Source organism: Salmo trutta, chromosome 30 (assembly GCF_901001165.1).
Source record: "Salmo trutta chromosome 30, fSalTru1.1, whole genome shotgun sequence".
Taxonomy (NCBI): domain Eukaryota; kingdom Metazoa; phylum Chordata; class Actinopteri; order Salmoniformes; family Salmonidae; genus Salmo; species Salmo trutta.
In genome coordinates, this window is record NC_042986.1 from 45,208,755 (window position 1) to 45,226,254 (window position 17,500).

Genomic DNA, 17,500 nt, shown 5'->3' on the forward strand with positions numbered 1-17,500 from the left:
ACAATAAATCCATGTAATATAGTCTACACCATCACAATAAATTCATGTAATATAGTCTACCTACACCATCACAATAAATCCATGTAATATAGTCTACACCATCACAATAACCCCATGTAATACAGCCTACACCATCACAATAACCCTATGTAATACAGCCTACACCATCACAATAACCCCATGTAATACAGCCTACACCATCACAATAACCCCATGTAATACAGCCTACACCATCACAATAACCCCATGTAATACAGCCTACACCATCACAATAACCCCATGTAATACAGCCTACACCATCACAATAAATCCATGTAATATAGTCTACACCATCACAATAAATCCATGTAATATAGTCTACACCATCACAATAAATCCATGTAATATAGTCTACCTACACCATCACAATAAATCCATGTAATATAGTCTACACCATCACAATAAATCCATGTAATATAGTCTACACCATCACAATAACCCATGTAATACAGCCTACACCATCACAATAAATCCATGTAATATAGTCTACACCATCACAATAACCCCATGTAATACAGCCTACACCATCACAATAAATCCATGTAATATAGTCTACACCATCACAATAAATTCATGTAATATAGTCTACCTACACCATCACAATAAATCCATGTAATATAGTCTACACCATCACAATAACCCCATGTAATACAGCCTACACCATCACAATAACCCTATGTAATACAGCCTACACCATCACAATAACCCCATGTAATACAGCCTACACCATCACAATAACCCCATGTAATACAGCCTACACCATCACAATAACCCCATGTAATACAGCCTACACCATCACAATAACCCCATGTAATACAGCCTACACCATCACAATAAATCCATGTAATATAGTCTACACCATCACAATAAATCCATGTAATATAGTCTACACCATCACAATAAATTCATGTAATATAGTCTACCTACACCATCACAATAAATCCATGTAATATAGTCTACCTACACCATCACAATAAATCCATGTAATATAGCCTACACCATCACAATTACCCTATGTAATACAGCCTACACCATCACAATAACCCCATGTAATACAGCCTACACCATCACAATAACCCCATGTAATACAGCCTACACCATCACAATAACCCCATGTAATACAGCCTACACCATCACAATAAATCCATGTAATATAGTCTACACCATCACAATAAATCCATGTAATACAGCCTACACCATCACAATAAATCCATGTAATATAGTCTACACCATCACAATAACTCCATGTAATATAGTCTACACCATCACAATAAATCCATGTAATATAGTCTACACCATCACAATAACTCCATGTAATATAGTCTACCTACACCATCACAATAAATCCATGTAATATAGTCTACACCATCACAATAAATCCATGTAATATAGTCTACACCATCACAATAAATCTATGTAATACAGCCTACACCACCACATTAACCCCATGTAATACAGCCTACACCATCACAATAAATCCATGTAATATAGTCTACACCATCACAATAAATCCATGTAATATAGTCTACCTACACCATCACAATAAATCCATGTAATATAGTCTACCTACACCATCACAATAAATCCATGTAATATAGTCTACACCATCACAATAAATCCATGTAATATAGTGTACCTACACCATCACAATAAATCCATGTAATATAGTCTACACCATCACAATAAATACATGTAATATAGTCTACACCATCACAATAAATCCATGTAATATAGTCTACACCATCACAATAAATCCATGTAATATAGTCTACACCATCACAATAACCCCATGTAATACAGCCTACACCATCACAATAAATCCATGAAATATAGTCTACACCATCACAATAACTCCATGTAATATAGTCTACCTACACCATCACAATAAATCCATGTAATATAGTCTACACCATCACAATAAATCCATGTAATATAGTCTACCTACACCATCACAATAAATCCATGTAATATAGTCTACACTATCACAATAAATCCATGTAATATAGTCTACACCATCACAATAAATCCATGTAATATGGTCTACACCATCACAATAAATCAATGTAATATAGTCTACACCATCACAATAAATCTATGTAATACAGCCTACACCACCACAATAACCCCCTGTAATACAGCCTACACCATCACAATAAATCCATGTAATATACTCTACACCATCACAATAAATCCATGTAATATAGTCTACCTACACCATCACAATAAATCCATGTAATATAGTCTACACCATCACAATAAATCCATGTAATATAGTCTACACCATCACAATAACCCATGTAATACAGCCTACACCATCACAATAAATCCATGTAATATAGTCTACACCATCACAATAACCCCATGTAATACAGCCTACACCATCACAATAAATCCATGTAATATAGTCTACACCATCACAATAAATTCATGTAATATAGTCTACCTACACCATCACAATAAATCCATGTAATATAGTCTACACCATCACAATAACCCCATGTAATACAGCCTACACCATCACAATAACCCTATGTAATACAGCCTACACCATCACAATAACCCCATGTAATACAGCCTACACCATCACAATAACCCCATGTAATACAGCCTACACCATCACAATAACCCCATGTAATACAGCCTACACCATCACAATAACCCCATGTAATACAGCCTACACCATCACAATAAATCCATGTAATATAGTCTACACCATCACAATAAATTCATGTAATATAGTCTACCTACACCATCACAATAAATCCATGTAATATAGTCTACCTACACCATCACAATAAATCCATGTAATATAGCCTACACCATCACAATTACCCTATGTAATACAGCCTACACCATCACAATAACCCCATGTAATACAGCCTACACCATCACAATAACCCCATGTAATACAGCCTACACCATCACAATAACCCTATGTAATACAGCCTACACCATCACAATAACCCCATGTAATACAGCCTACACCATCACAATAACCCCATGTAATACAGCATACACCATCACAATAACCCCATGTAATACAGCCTACACCATCACAATAAATCCATGTAATATAGTCTACACCATCACAATAAATCCATGTAATATAGTCTACACCATCACAATAACTCCATGTAATATAGTCTACACCATCACAATAAATCCATGTAATATAGTCTACCTACACCATCACAATAAATCCATGTAATATAGTCTACACCATCACAATAACTCCATGTAATATAGTCTACACCATCACAATAACTCCATGTAATATAGTCTACACCATCACAATAAATCCATGTAATATGGTCTACACCATCACAATAAATCAATGTAATATAGTCTACACCATCACAATAAATCTATGTAATACAGCCTACACCACCACAATAACCCCATGTAATACAGCCTACACCATCACAATAAATCCATGTAATATAGTCTACACCATCACAATAAATCCATGTAATATAGTCTACCTACACCATCACAATAAATCCATGTAATATAGTCTACACCATCACAATAAATCCATGTAATATAGCCTACACCATCACAATTACCCTATGTAATACAGCCTACACCATCACAATAACCCCATGTAATACAGCCTACACCATCACAATAACCCCATGTAATACAGCCTACACCATCACAATAACCCTATGTAATACAGCCTACACCATCACAATAACCCCATGTAATACAGCCTACACCATCACAATAACCCCATGTAATACAGCATACACCATCACAATAACCCCATGTAATACAGCCTACACCATCACAATAAATCCATGTAATATAGTCTACACCATCACAATAAATCCATGTAATATAGTCTACACCATCACAATAACTCCATGTAATATAGTCTACACCATCACAATAAATCCATGTAATATAGTCTACCTACACCATCACAATAAATCCATGTAATATAGTCTACACCATCACAATAACTCCATGTAATATAGTCTACACCATCACAATAACTCCATGTAATATAGTCTACACCATCACAATAAATCCATGTAATATGGTCTACACCATCACAATAAATCAATGTAATATAGTCTACACCATCACAATAAATCTATGTAATACAGCCTACACCACCACAATAACCCCCTGTAATACAGCCTACACCATCACAATAAATCCATGTAATATAGTCTACACCATCACAATAAATTCATGTAATATAGTCTACCTACACCATCACAATAAATCCATGTAATATAGTCTACCTACACCATCACAATAAATCCATGTAATATAGCCTACACCATCACAATTACCCTATGTAATACAGCCTACACCATCACAATAACCCCATGTAATACAGCCTACACCATCACAATAACCCCATGTAATACAGCCTACACCATCACAATAACCCCATGTAATACAGCCTACACCATCACAATAAATCCATGTAATATAGTCTACACCATCACAATAAATCCATGTAATACAGCCTACACCATCACAATAAATCCATGTAATATAGTCTACACCATCACAATAACTCCATGTAATATAGTCTACACCATCACAATAAATCCATGTAATATAGTCTACACCATCACAATAACTCCATGTAATATAGTCTACCTACACCATCACAATAAATCCATGTAATATAGTCTACACCATCACAATAAATCCATGTAATATAGTCTACACCATCACAATAAATCTATGTAATACAGCCTACACCACCACATTAACCCCATGTAATACAGCCTACACCATCACAATAAATCCATGTAATATAGTCTACACCATCACAATAAATCCATGTAATATAGTCTACCTACACCATCACAATAAATCCATGTAATATAGTCTACCTACACCATCACAATAAATCCATGTAATATAGTCTACACCATCACAATAAATCCATGTAATATAGTGTACCTACACCATCACAATAAATCCATGTAATATAGTCTACACCATCACAATAAATCCATGTAATATAGTCTACACCATCACAATAAATCCATGTAATATAGTCTACACCATCACAATAAATCCATGTAATATAGTCTACACCATCACAATAACCCCATGTAATACAGCCTACACCATCACAATAAATCCATGTAATATAGTCTACACCATCACAATAACTCCATGTAATATAGTCTACCTACACCATCACAATAAATCCATGTAATATAGTCTACACCATCACAATAAATCCATGTAATATAGTCTACCTACACCATCACAATAAATCCATGTAATATAGTCTACACTATCACAATAAATCCATGTAATATAGTCTACACCATCACAATAAATCCATGTAATATGGTCTACACCATCACAATAAATCAATGTAATATAGTCTACACCATCACAATAAATCTATGTAATACAGCCTACACCACCACAATAACCCCCTGTAATACAGCCTACACCATCACAATAAATCCATGTAATATAGTCTACACCATCACAATAAATCCATGTAATATAGTCTACCTACACCATCACAATAAATCCATGTAATATAGTCTACACCATCACAATAAATCCATGTAATATAGTCTACACCATCACAATAACCCATGTAATACAGCCTACACCATCACAATAAATCCATGTAATATAGTCTACACCATCACAATAACCCCATGTAATACAGCCTACACCATCACAATAAATCCATGTAATATAGTCTACACCATCACAATAAATTCATGTAATATAGTCTACCTACACCATCACAATAAATCCATGTAATACAGCCTACACCATCACAATAACCCCATGTAATACAGCCTACACCATCACAATAACCCTATGTAATACAGCCTACACCATCACAATAACCCCATGTAATACAGCCTACACCATCACAATAACCCCATGTAATACAGCCTACACCATCACAATAACTCCATGTAATATAGTCTACCTACACCATCACAATAAATCCATGTAATATAGTCTACACCATCACAATAAATCCATGTAATATAGTCTACCTACACCATCACAATAAATCCATGTAATATAGTCTACACTATCACAATAAATCCATGTAATATAGTCTACACCATCACAATAAATCCATGTAATATGGTCTACACCATCACAATAAATCAATGTAATATAGTCTACACCATCACAATAAATCTATGTAATACAGCCTACACCACCACAATAACCCCCTGTAATACAGCCTACACCATCACAATAAATCCATGTAATATAGTCTACACCATCACAATAAATCCATGTAATATAGTCTACCTACACCATCACAATAAATCCATGTAATATAGTCTACACCATCACAATAAATCCATGTAATATAGTCTACACCATCACAATAACCCATGTAATACAGCCTACACCATCACAATAAATCCATGTAATATAGTCTACACCATCACAATAACCCCATGTAATACAGCCTACACCATCACAATAAATCCATGTAATATAGTCTACACCATCACAATAACTCCATGTAATATAGTCTACCTACACCATCACAATAAATCCATGTAATATAGTCTACACCATCACAATAACCCCATGTAATACAGCCTACACCATCACAATAACCCTATGTAATACAGCCTACACCATCACAATAACCCCATGTAATACAGCCTACACCATCACAATAACCCCATGTAATACAGCCTACACCATCACAATAACCCCATGTAATACAGCCTACACCATCACAATAACCCCATGTAATACAGCCTACACCATCACAATAAATCCATGTAATATAGTCTACACCATCACAATAAATCCATGTAATATAGTCTACACCATCACAATAAATTCATGTAATATAGTCTACCTACACCATCACAATAAATCCATGTAATATAGTCTACCTACACCATCACAATAAATCCATGTAATATAGCCTACACCATCACAATTACCCTATGTAATACAGCCTACACCATCACAATAACCCCATGTAATACAGCCTACACCATCACAATAACCCCATGTAATACAGCCTACACCATCACAATAACCCCATGTAATACAGCCTACACCATCACAATAAATCCATGTAATATAGTCTACACCATCACAATAAATCCATGTAATATAGTCTACACCATCACAATAGCTCCATGTAATATAGTCTACCTACACCATCACAATAAATCCATGTAATATAGTCTACACCATCACAATAAATCCATGTAATATAGTCTACACCATCACAATAACTCCATGTAATATAGTCTACACCATCACAATAAATCCATGTAATATAGTCTACCTACACCATCACAATAAATCCATGTAATACAGCCTACACCATCACAATAAATCCATGTAATATAGTCTACACCATCACAATAACTCCATGTAATATAGTCTACACCATCACAATAAATCCATGTAATATAGTCTACACCATCACAATAACTCCATGTAATATAGTCTACCTACACCATCACAATAAATCCATGTAATATAGTCTACACCATCACAATAAATCCATGTAATATAGTCTACACCATCACAATAAATCTATGTAATACAGCCTACACCACCACATTAACCCCATGTAATACAGCCTACACCATCACAATAAATCCATGTAATATAGTCTACACCATCACAATAAATCCATGTAATATAGTCTACCTACACCATCACAATAAATCCATGTAATATAGTCTACCTACACCATCACAATAAATCCATGTAATATAGTCTACACCATCACAATAAATCCATGTAATATAGTGTACCTACACCATCACAATAAATCCATGTAATATAGTCTACACCATCACAATAAATCCATGTAATATAGTCTACACCTTCACAATAAATCCATGCAATATAGTCTACCTACACCATCACAATAAATCCATGTAATATAGTCTACACCATCACAATAAATCCATGTAATATAGTCTACACCATCACAATAACTCCATGTAATATAGTCTACCTACACCATCACAATAAATCCATGTAATATAGTCTACACCATCACAGTAAATCCATGTAATATAGTCTACACCATCACAATAAATCCATGTAATATAGTCTACACTATCACAATAAATCCATGTAATATAGTCTACCTACACCATCACAATAAATCCATGTAATATAGTCTACACCATCACAATAAATCCATGTAATATAGTCTACCTACACCATCACAATAAATCCATGTAATATAGTCTACCTACACCATCACAATAAATCGATGTAATATAGTCTACCTACACCATCACAATAAATCCATGTAATATAGTCTACACCATCACAATAAATCCATGTAATATAGTTTACACCTTCACAATAAATCCATGCAATATAGTCTACCTACACCATCACAATAATCCATGTAATATAGTCTACACCATCACAATAAATCCATGTAATATAGTCTACCTACACCATCACAATAAATCCATGTAATATAGTCTACACCTTCACAATAAATCCATGTAATATAGTCTACACCATCACAATAAATCCATGTAATATAGTCTACACCATCACAATAAATCCATGTAATATAGTCTACACCTTCACAATAAATCCATGTAATATAGTCTACACCATCACAATAAATCCTTGTAATATAGTCTACCTATACCATCACAATAAATCCATGTAATATAGTCTACCTACACCATCACAATAAATCCATGTAATATAGTCTACACCATCACAATAAATCCATGTAATATAGTCTACACCATCACAATAAATTCATGCAATATAGTCTACACCATCACAATAAATCCATGTAATATAGTGTACCTACACCATCACAATAAATCCATGTAATATAGTCTACACATAACAATAAATCCATGTAATATAGTCTACACCATCACAATAAATCCATGTAATATAGTCTACACCATCACAATAAATCCATGTAATATAGTCTACACCATCACAATAACCCCATGTAATACAGCCTACACCATCACAATAAATCCATGTAATATAGTCTACCTACACCATCACAATAATCCATGTAATATAGTCTACACCATCACAATAAATCCATGTAATATAGTCTACCTACACCATCACAATAAATCCATGTAATATAGTCTACACTATCACAATAAATCCATGTAATATAGTCTACCTACACCATCACAATAAATCCATGTAATATAGTCTACACCATCACAATAAATCCATGTAATATAGTCTACCTACACCATCACAATAAATCCATGTAATATAGTCTACACCATCACAATAAATCCATGTAATATAGTCTACACCTTCAAAATAAATCCATGTAATATAGTCTACACCATCACAATAAATCCATGTAATATAGTCTACCTACACCATCACAATAAATCCATGTAATATAGTCTACCTACACCATCACAATAAATCCATGTAATATAGTCTACACCATCACAATAAATCCATGTAATATAGTCTACACCATCACAATAAATCCATGTAATATAGTCTACACCATCACAATAAATCCATGTAATATAGTCTACACCATCACAATAAATCCATGTGATATAGTCTACACCATCACAATAAATCCATGTAATATAGTCTACACCTTCACAATAAATCCATGTGATATAGTTTACACCTTAACAATAAATCCATGTAATATAGTCTACCTACACCATCACAATAAATCCATGTAATATAGTCTACACCATCACAATAAATCCATGTAATATAGTCTACCTACACCATCACATTAAATCCATGTAAAATAGTCTACACCATCACAATAAATCCATGTAATATAGTCTACACCATCACAATAAATCCATGTAATATAGTCTACACCATCACAATAAATCCATGTAATATAGTCTACACCTTCACAATAAATCCATGTAATATAGTTTACACCTTAACAATAAATCCATGTAATATAGTCTACACCATCACAATAAATCCATGTAATATAGTCTACACTATCACAATAAATCCATGTAATATAGTCTACCTACACCATCACAATAAATCCATGTAATATAGTCTACACCATCACAATAAATCCATGTAATATAGTCTACCTACACCATCACAATAAATCGATGTAATATAGTCTACCTACACCATCACAATAAATCCATGTAATATAGTCTACACCATCACAATAAATCCATGTAATATAGTTTACACCTTCACAATAAATCCATGCAATATAGTCTACCTACACCATCACAATAAATCCATGTAATATAGTCTACACCATCACAATAAATCCATGTAATATAGTCTACCTACACCATCACAATAAATCCATGTAATATAGTCTACACCTTCACAATAAATCCATGTAATATAGTCTACACCATCACAATAAATCCATGTAATATAGTCTACACCATCACAATAAATCCATGTAATATAGTCTACACCTTCACAATAAATCCATGTAATATAGTCTACACCATCACAATAAATCCTTGTAATATAGTCTACCTATACCATCACAATAAATCCATGTAATATAGTCTACCTACACCATCACAATAAATCCATGTAATATAGTCTACACCATCACAATAAATCCATGTAATATAGTCTACACCATCACAATAAATTCATGCAATATAGTCTACACCATCACAATAAATCCATGTAATATAGTGTACCTACACCATCACAATAAATCCATGTAATATAGTCTACACATCACAATAAATCCATGTAATATAGTCTACACCATCACAATAAATCCATGTAATATAGTCTACACCATCACAATAAATCCATGTAATATAGTCTACACCATCACAATAACCCCATGTAATACAGCCTACACCATCACAATAAATCCATGTAATATAGTCTACCTACACCATCACAATAAATCCATGTAATATAGTCTACACCATCACAATAAATCCATGTAATATAGTCTACCTACACCATCACAATAAATCCATGTAATATAGTCTACACTATCACAATAAATCCATGTAATATAGTCTACCTACACCATCACAATAAATCCATGTAATATAGTCTACACCATCACAATAAATCCATGTAATATAGTCTACCTACACCATCACAATAAATCCATGTAATATAGTCTACCTACACCATCACAATAAATCCATGTAATATAGTCTACACCATCACAATAAATCCATGTAATATAGTCTACACCATCACAATAAATCCATGTAATATAGTCTACACCATCACAATAAATCCATGTAATATAGTCTACACCATCACAATAAATCCATGTGATATAGTCTACACCATCACAATAAATCCATGTAATATAGTCTACACCTTCACAATAAATCCATGTGATATAGTTTACACCTTAACAATAAATCCATGTAATATAGTCTACCTACACCATCACAATAAATCCATGTAATATAGTCTACACCATCACAATAAATCCATGTAATATAGTCTACCTACACCATCACATTAAATCCATGTAAAATAGTCTACACCATCACAATAAATCCATGTAATATAGTCTACACCTTCACAATAAATCCATGTAATATAGTCTACACCATCACAATAAATCCATGTAATATAGTCTACACCTTCACAATAAATCCATGTAATATAGTTTACACCTTAACAATAAATCCATGTAATTTAGTCTACACCATCACAATAAATCCATGTAATATAGTCTACCTACACCATAACAATAAATCCATGTAATATAGTCTACCTACACCATCACAATAAATCCATGTAATATAGTCTACACCATCACAATGAATCCATGTAATATAGTCTACACCATCACAATAAATCCATGTAATATAGTCTACCTACACCATCACAATAAATCCATGTAATATAGTCTACCTACACCATCACAATAAATCCATGTAATATAGTCTACACCATCACAATAAATCCTTGTAATATAGTCTACCTACACCATCACAATAAATCCATGTAATATAGTCTACCTACACCATCACAATAAATCCATGTAATATAGTCTACCTACACCATCACAATAAATCCATGTAATATAGTCTACACCATCACAATAAATCCATGTAATATAGTCTACACCTTCACAATAAATCCATGTAATATAGTCTACGTACACCATCACAATAAATCCATGTAATATAGTCTACACCATCACAATAAATCCATGTAATATAGTCTACACCATCACAATAAATCCATGTAATATAGTCTACACCTTCACAATAAATCCATGTAATACAGCCTACACCATCACAATAAATCCATGTAATATAGTCTACACCATCACAATAAGTCCATGTAATATAGTCTACACCATCACAATAAATCCATGTAATATAGTCTACACCATCACAATAAATCCATGTAATATAGTCTACCTACACCATCACAATAAATCCATGTAATATAGCCTACACTATCACAATAAATCCATGTAATATAGTCTACACCATCACAATAAATCCATGTAATATAGTCTACACCATCACAATAAATCCATGTAATATAGTCTACACCATCACAATCAATCCATATAATATATTCTACACCATCACAATAAATCCATGTAATATAGCCTACACCATCACAATAAATCCATGTAATATAGTTTACACCTTAACAATAAATCCATGTAATATAGTCTACCCCATAACAATATATCCATGTAATATAGCCTACACCATCACAATAAATCCATGTAATATAGTTTACACCTTAACAATAAATCCATGTAATATAGTCTACCTACACCGTCACAAGATGTTCCAGGTGTCTTGTTTCACTAGGCTCTGGGATCCTCCTCTGGCCTAGCCTATAGAAAGCTGGTGGGATCCTCCTCTGGCCTAGCCTATAGAAAGCTGGTGGGATCCTCCTCAGGCCTAGCCTATAGAAAGCTGGTGGGATCCTCCTCTGGCCTAGCCTATAGAAAGCTGGTGGGATCCTCCTCAGGCCTAGCCTATAGAAAGCTGGTGGGATCCTCCTCTTTTTAAGAGGCCATCAACTCTGTTTTCTCACGCAATTGCGTAGCCTATAGAAATGTTGTTCAACAGGAACAATTATTTATTTCCATGCATCATCCAGCTATGAGGAGCTGGCTCTTGCTGTGCAACAGGTGAAACTATTCTGCTCAAACTCTGAATGCCAGGGCTCTCATGAAGTGTTTGATTTGATTTCCATCGATGTCAGTGTTTAGAGGGACAATAGAGTGCTGAGTATTAGAGACTGGCTGTTAGACAGTTTGGTAGACTACTAACGACAGTTACCATGAAGTGTTTGATTTGATTTCCATCGATGTCAGTGTTTAGAGGGACAATAGAGTGCTGAGTACCGACCATTAGAGACTGGCTGTTAGACAGTTTGGTAGACTACTAATGACAGTTACCATGAAGTGTTTGATTTGATTTCCATCGATGTCAGTGTTTAGAGGGACAATAGTGTGCTGAGTGCCGGCCATTGGCTGTTAGACAGTTTGGTAGACTACTAACGACAGTTATCATGACTGTCAGTCTAGTGACGGCCAGTGTGGGAGTCATAGGTGATACAGGCCTAACCAGGTGACAACCACAACACACACAGTAAATTAAGACATGCACAGCCCAGGATTAAATCTGATCACGCTTGTAGACAATGCCTATTTTAAATGTAATGTTTGAGGAGATCGCATTAATGGTAAGCGGTGCATATGTCGGCCCAATCGGAAGTGTCCTTTTAAATGTCGCATTAAGACACAAAGCATGATTGGATTGAGTTCTGACCACAGACACACTGTTACCTCTGTCTTCCATTTCTTCTTGACATCCAGGAAGACATCGTAGAGGGCATCGATCTCTTTAGTAGCGTTGGTGGGAGTGGTGTGCTGGGGTACTAACACAAAGTCCCGTATGGCTGGAGAGAAAGAGAGAGAATGAGACAGAGAGATGGTGAGAGAGAGAGAGAGAGAGAAAGAGAGAGAGAGAGATGGTGTGAGAGAGAGATGGTGTGAGAGAGAGAGGATGAGAGAGAGAGGATGAGAGAGAGAGATGGTGTGAGAGAGAGAGAGGATGAGAGAGAGAGAGAGAGAGAGAGAGGATGAGACAGAGAGATGGTGTGAGAGAGAGAGAGAGGATGAGAGAGAGAGATGGTGTGAGAGAGAGAGAGGATGAGAGAGAGAGGATGAGAGAGATGTGTGAGAGAGTGAGAGAGAGAGAGAGAGAGAGAGAGAGAGAGAGAGAGAGATGGTGTGAGAGAGAGAGAGGATGAGAGAGAGAGGATGAGAGAGATGTGTGAGAGAGTGAGAGAGAGAGAGAGAGAGATGGTGTGAGAGAGAGAGAGATGGTGTGAGAGAGAGAGCGAGAGAGAGAGAAAGAGAGAGAGAGAGAGAGAGAGAGAGAGAGAGAGAGAGGATGAAACAGTGCATCACGTCGGGCCAGGCTTTTTTCACTACACGCGACTCGAATGGTTTGAGTCACTAACGTGATCTTCCTGTCCTGTTTTGCACCCCTCTGGCTCGTGAAGTGGGGGAGATCTTCATGGCCTATACTTGGCCTTGTCTCAGGGCAGTTAGGCGGGAGAGAGAGAGAGAGGCAGGGAGAGAGAGACAGAGAGTGAGAGAGGCAGGGCGAGAGAGACAGAGAGTGAGTGAGAGATACAGAGAGTGAGTGAGAGAGAGAGGCAGGGAGAGAGAGGCAGAGGGTGAGAGAGGCAGTGAGAGAAGCAGGGAGAGAGAGACAGAGATTGAGAGAGGCAGGGAGAGAGAGACAGAGATTGAGAGAGGCAGGGAGAGAGAGACAGAGATTGAGAGAGGCAGGGAGAGAGAGACAGAGATTGAGAGATACAGAAAAAGTATGTTTGTGCGTGTATATCATTGAATGTGTATGCATCTTTGAAGCTTAAGCTTGCATGTTGGTATTTTTTGCATGGGTATTTATCATTTTAGGGAGGGAGAGAGATGGAGATAGAGAGAGACAGAAGGAGAGGCAGGGAGGGAGAGAGTGAGACAGAGTGAGTGAGACAGAGAGAGAGGGGGAGAGAGAGATGGAGAGAGGGAGAGAGAAAGACAGGGAGATACACAGAGAGAGGGAGCGAGAGACATATAGAGAAAGAGACAGTGACACAGAGAGAGGGGAGAGACAGATATGGAGAGAGAGAGAGAGAGGCAGGGAGGGCCTTCTATTCCATCAAAAGGAAAATAAATGTCGACATACCAATTAGGATCTGGCTAAAAATACTTGAATCAGTTATAGAACCCATTGCCCTTTATGATAGTCAGGTCTGGGGTCCACTCACCAATCAAGAATTTACAAAATGGGACAAACATCAAATTGAGACTGCATGCAGAATTCTGCAAAAATATCCTCAGTGTACAACGTAAAACCCCAAATAATGCATGCAGAGCAGAATTAGGACGATACCGAGGGATTATCAAAATCCAGAAAAGAGAAGTTAAATTCTACAACCCCCTAAAAGGAAGCGATTCCCAAACTTACCATAACAAAGCCATCACCTGCAGAGAGATGAACCTGGAGAAGAGTCCATTAAGCAAGTTGGTCCTGGGGCTCAGTTCACAAACACAAACAGACCCCACAGAGCCCCAGGACAGCAACACAGTTAGACCCAACCTAATCATGAGAAAATATAATTACTTGACACATTGGAAAGAATTAACAAAAAAACTGAGCAAACTAGAATGCTATTTGGCCCTAAACAGAGAGTACGCAGTGGCAGAATACCTGACCACTGTGACTGACCCAAACTTAAGGACAGCTTTGACTATGTACAGACTCAGTGAGCATAGCCTTGCTATTGAGAAAGGCCGCCGTAGGCAGACCTGGCTCTCAAGAGAAGACAGGCTATGTGCCCACTGCCCACAACATGAGGTGGAAACTGAGCTGCACTTCCTAACCTCCTGACAAATGTATGACCATATTAGAGACACATATTTCCCTCAGATTACACAGATCCACAAAGAATTAGAAAACAAACCCAATTTTGATAAACTCCCATATCTATTGGGTGAAATACCACAGTGTTCCATCACAGCAGCAAGATGTGTGACCTGTTGCCACAAGAAAAGGGCAACCAGTGAAGAACAAACACCATTGTAAATACAACCCATATTTATGTTTATTTATTTTCCTTTTTGTACTTTAACTATTTGCACATCGTTACAACACTGTATATAGACATAGTATGACATTTGAAATGTCTCTATTATTTTGGAACTTCTGTGAGTGTAATGTTTACTGTTCATTTTTATTGTTTATTTCACTTTGGCTTATTATCTACTTCACTTGCTTTGACAATGTTAACATATGTTTCCCATGCCAATAAAGCCCTTACATTGAAATTGAATTGAAATTGAGAAAGAGACAGAGAGTGAGAGAGAGAGAGAAAGAGACAGAGAGAGAGTTAGAGAGACAGAGAGAGATACAAAAATACAGAGAGAGAGTTAGAGACAGAGGGAGAGAGAGAGACAGACAGAGAAAGAGACAGAGAGAGAGTTAGAGACAGAGAAAGAGACAGAGAGAGAGTTAGAGAGACAGAGAGAGATACAAAAATACAGAGAGAGAGTTAGAGACAGAGGGAGAGAGAGAGACAGACAGAGAAAGAGACAGAGAGACAGAGACAGAGAGTTAAAGAGACAGAGAGAAAGAGACATAGAGAGTTAAAGAGACAGAGAGAGAGAGACAGACACAGAGAGAGTTAAAGAGATAGAGAGACAGACAGAGAGACAGAGAGACAGAGACATAGAGAGAGTTAAAGAGACAGAGAGACAGAGAAAGAGACAGACAGAGAGAGAGACAGAGAACGAGACAGAGACAGAGAGAGAGAGACAGAGAGACAGACAGAGAGAGAGATAAAGAGAGAGAGAGACAGAGAGAGAGACAGAGAGACAGAGAGACAGAGACATAGAGAGAGATAAAGAGAGAGAGAGACAGAGAGAGAGACAGAGAGACAGAGAGACAGAGACATAGAGAGAGTTAAAGAGACAGAGAGACAGAGAAAGAGACAGACAGAGAGAGAGACAGAGAACGAGACAGAGACAGAGAGACAGACAGAGAGAGAGATAAAGAGAGAGAGAGACAGAGAGAGAGAGAGAGAGAGAGAGAGAGAGAGAGAGAGAGAGAGAGAGAGAGAGAGAGAGAGAGAGAGAGAGAGAGAGAGAGAGAGAGAACGAGACAGACAGATTGATTTAATCTATCATTATTCTCATTAATATTGTTGTTGTAGTTGCTGTTAATGTTAATCCCATTTCCACTACTATTATTATTATTGATGTCGGTCCCATCATTTTTTGTTATATGTGTACTTTGACAATGTACGTAATTTAAGAAAGAGGCGGAAAAGACAAGACACCGCGTGTTGTGTGATGTCATGTCCCTTTAATTCTACCTCATCATGTTCTCAACTCAATTGTTTTACTCTAATTTACCTGTAATAACGTTTTACTACTGTTTGTAACACCCCTACGACAGCTTATAACAGTATTATAACAGCAGTGCTACCT

At 36.2% G+C, this 17,500-nt stretch overlaps 1 protein-coding gene across 3 annotated transcripts in view; it reads right to left on the reverse strand.

Moving 5' to 3' along the window:
* Positions 1-17,500, reverse strand: part of dnase1l1 (deoxyribonuclease I-like 1) — a 38,373-nt gene that overhangs the window by 2,747 nt on the left and 18,126 nt on the right. For all 3 annotated transcript variants that reach the window (XM_029724301.1, XM_029724302.1, XM_029724303.1), the window contains exons 5-6: positions 17,499-17,500; positions 13,787-13,899 (exon numbers count right to left, since the gene is read on the reverse strand). The exon at positions 17,499-17,500 is cut by the window's right edge and continues 111 nt beyond it. In XM_029724301.1, the coding sequence (XP_029580161.1) occupies positions 13,787-13,899; positions 17,499-17,500 (115 nt within the window). The remainder of the gene's footprint in view (positions 1-13,786; positions 13,900-17,498) is intronic.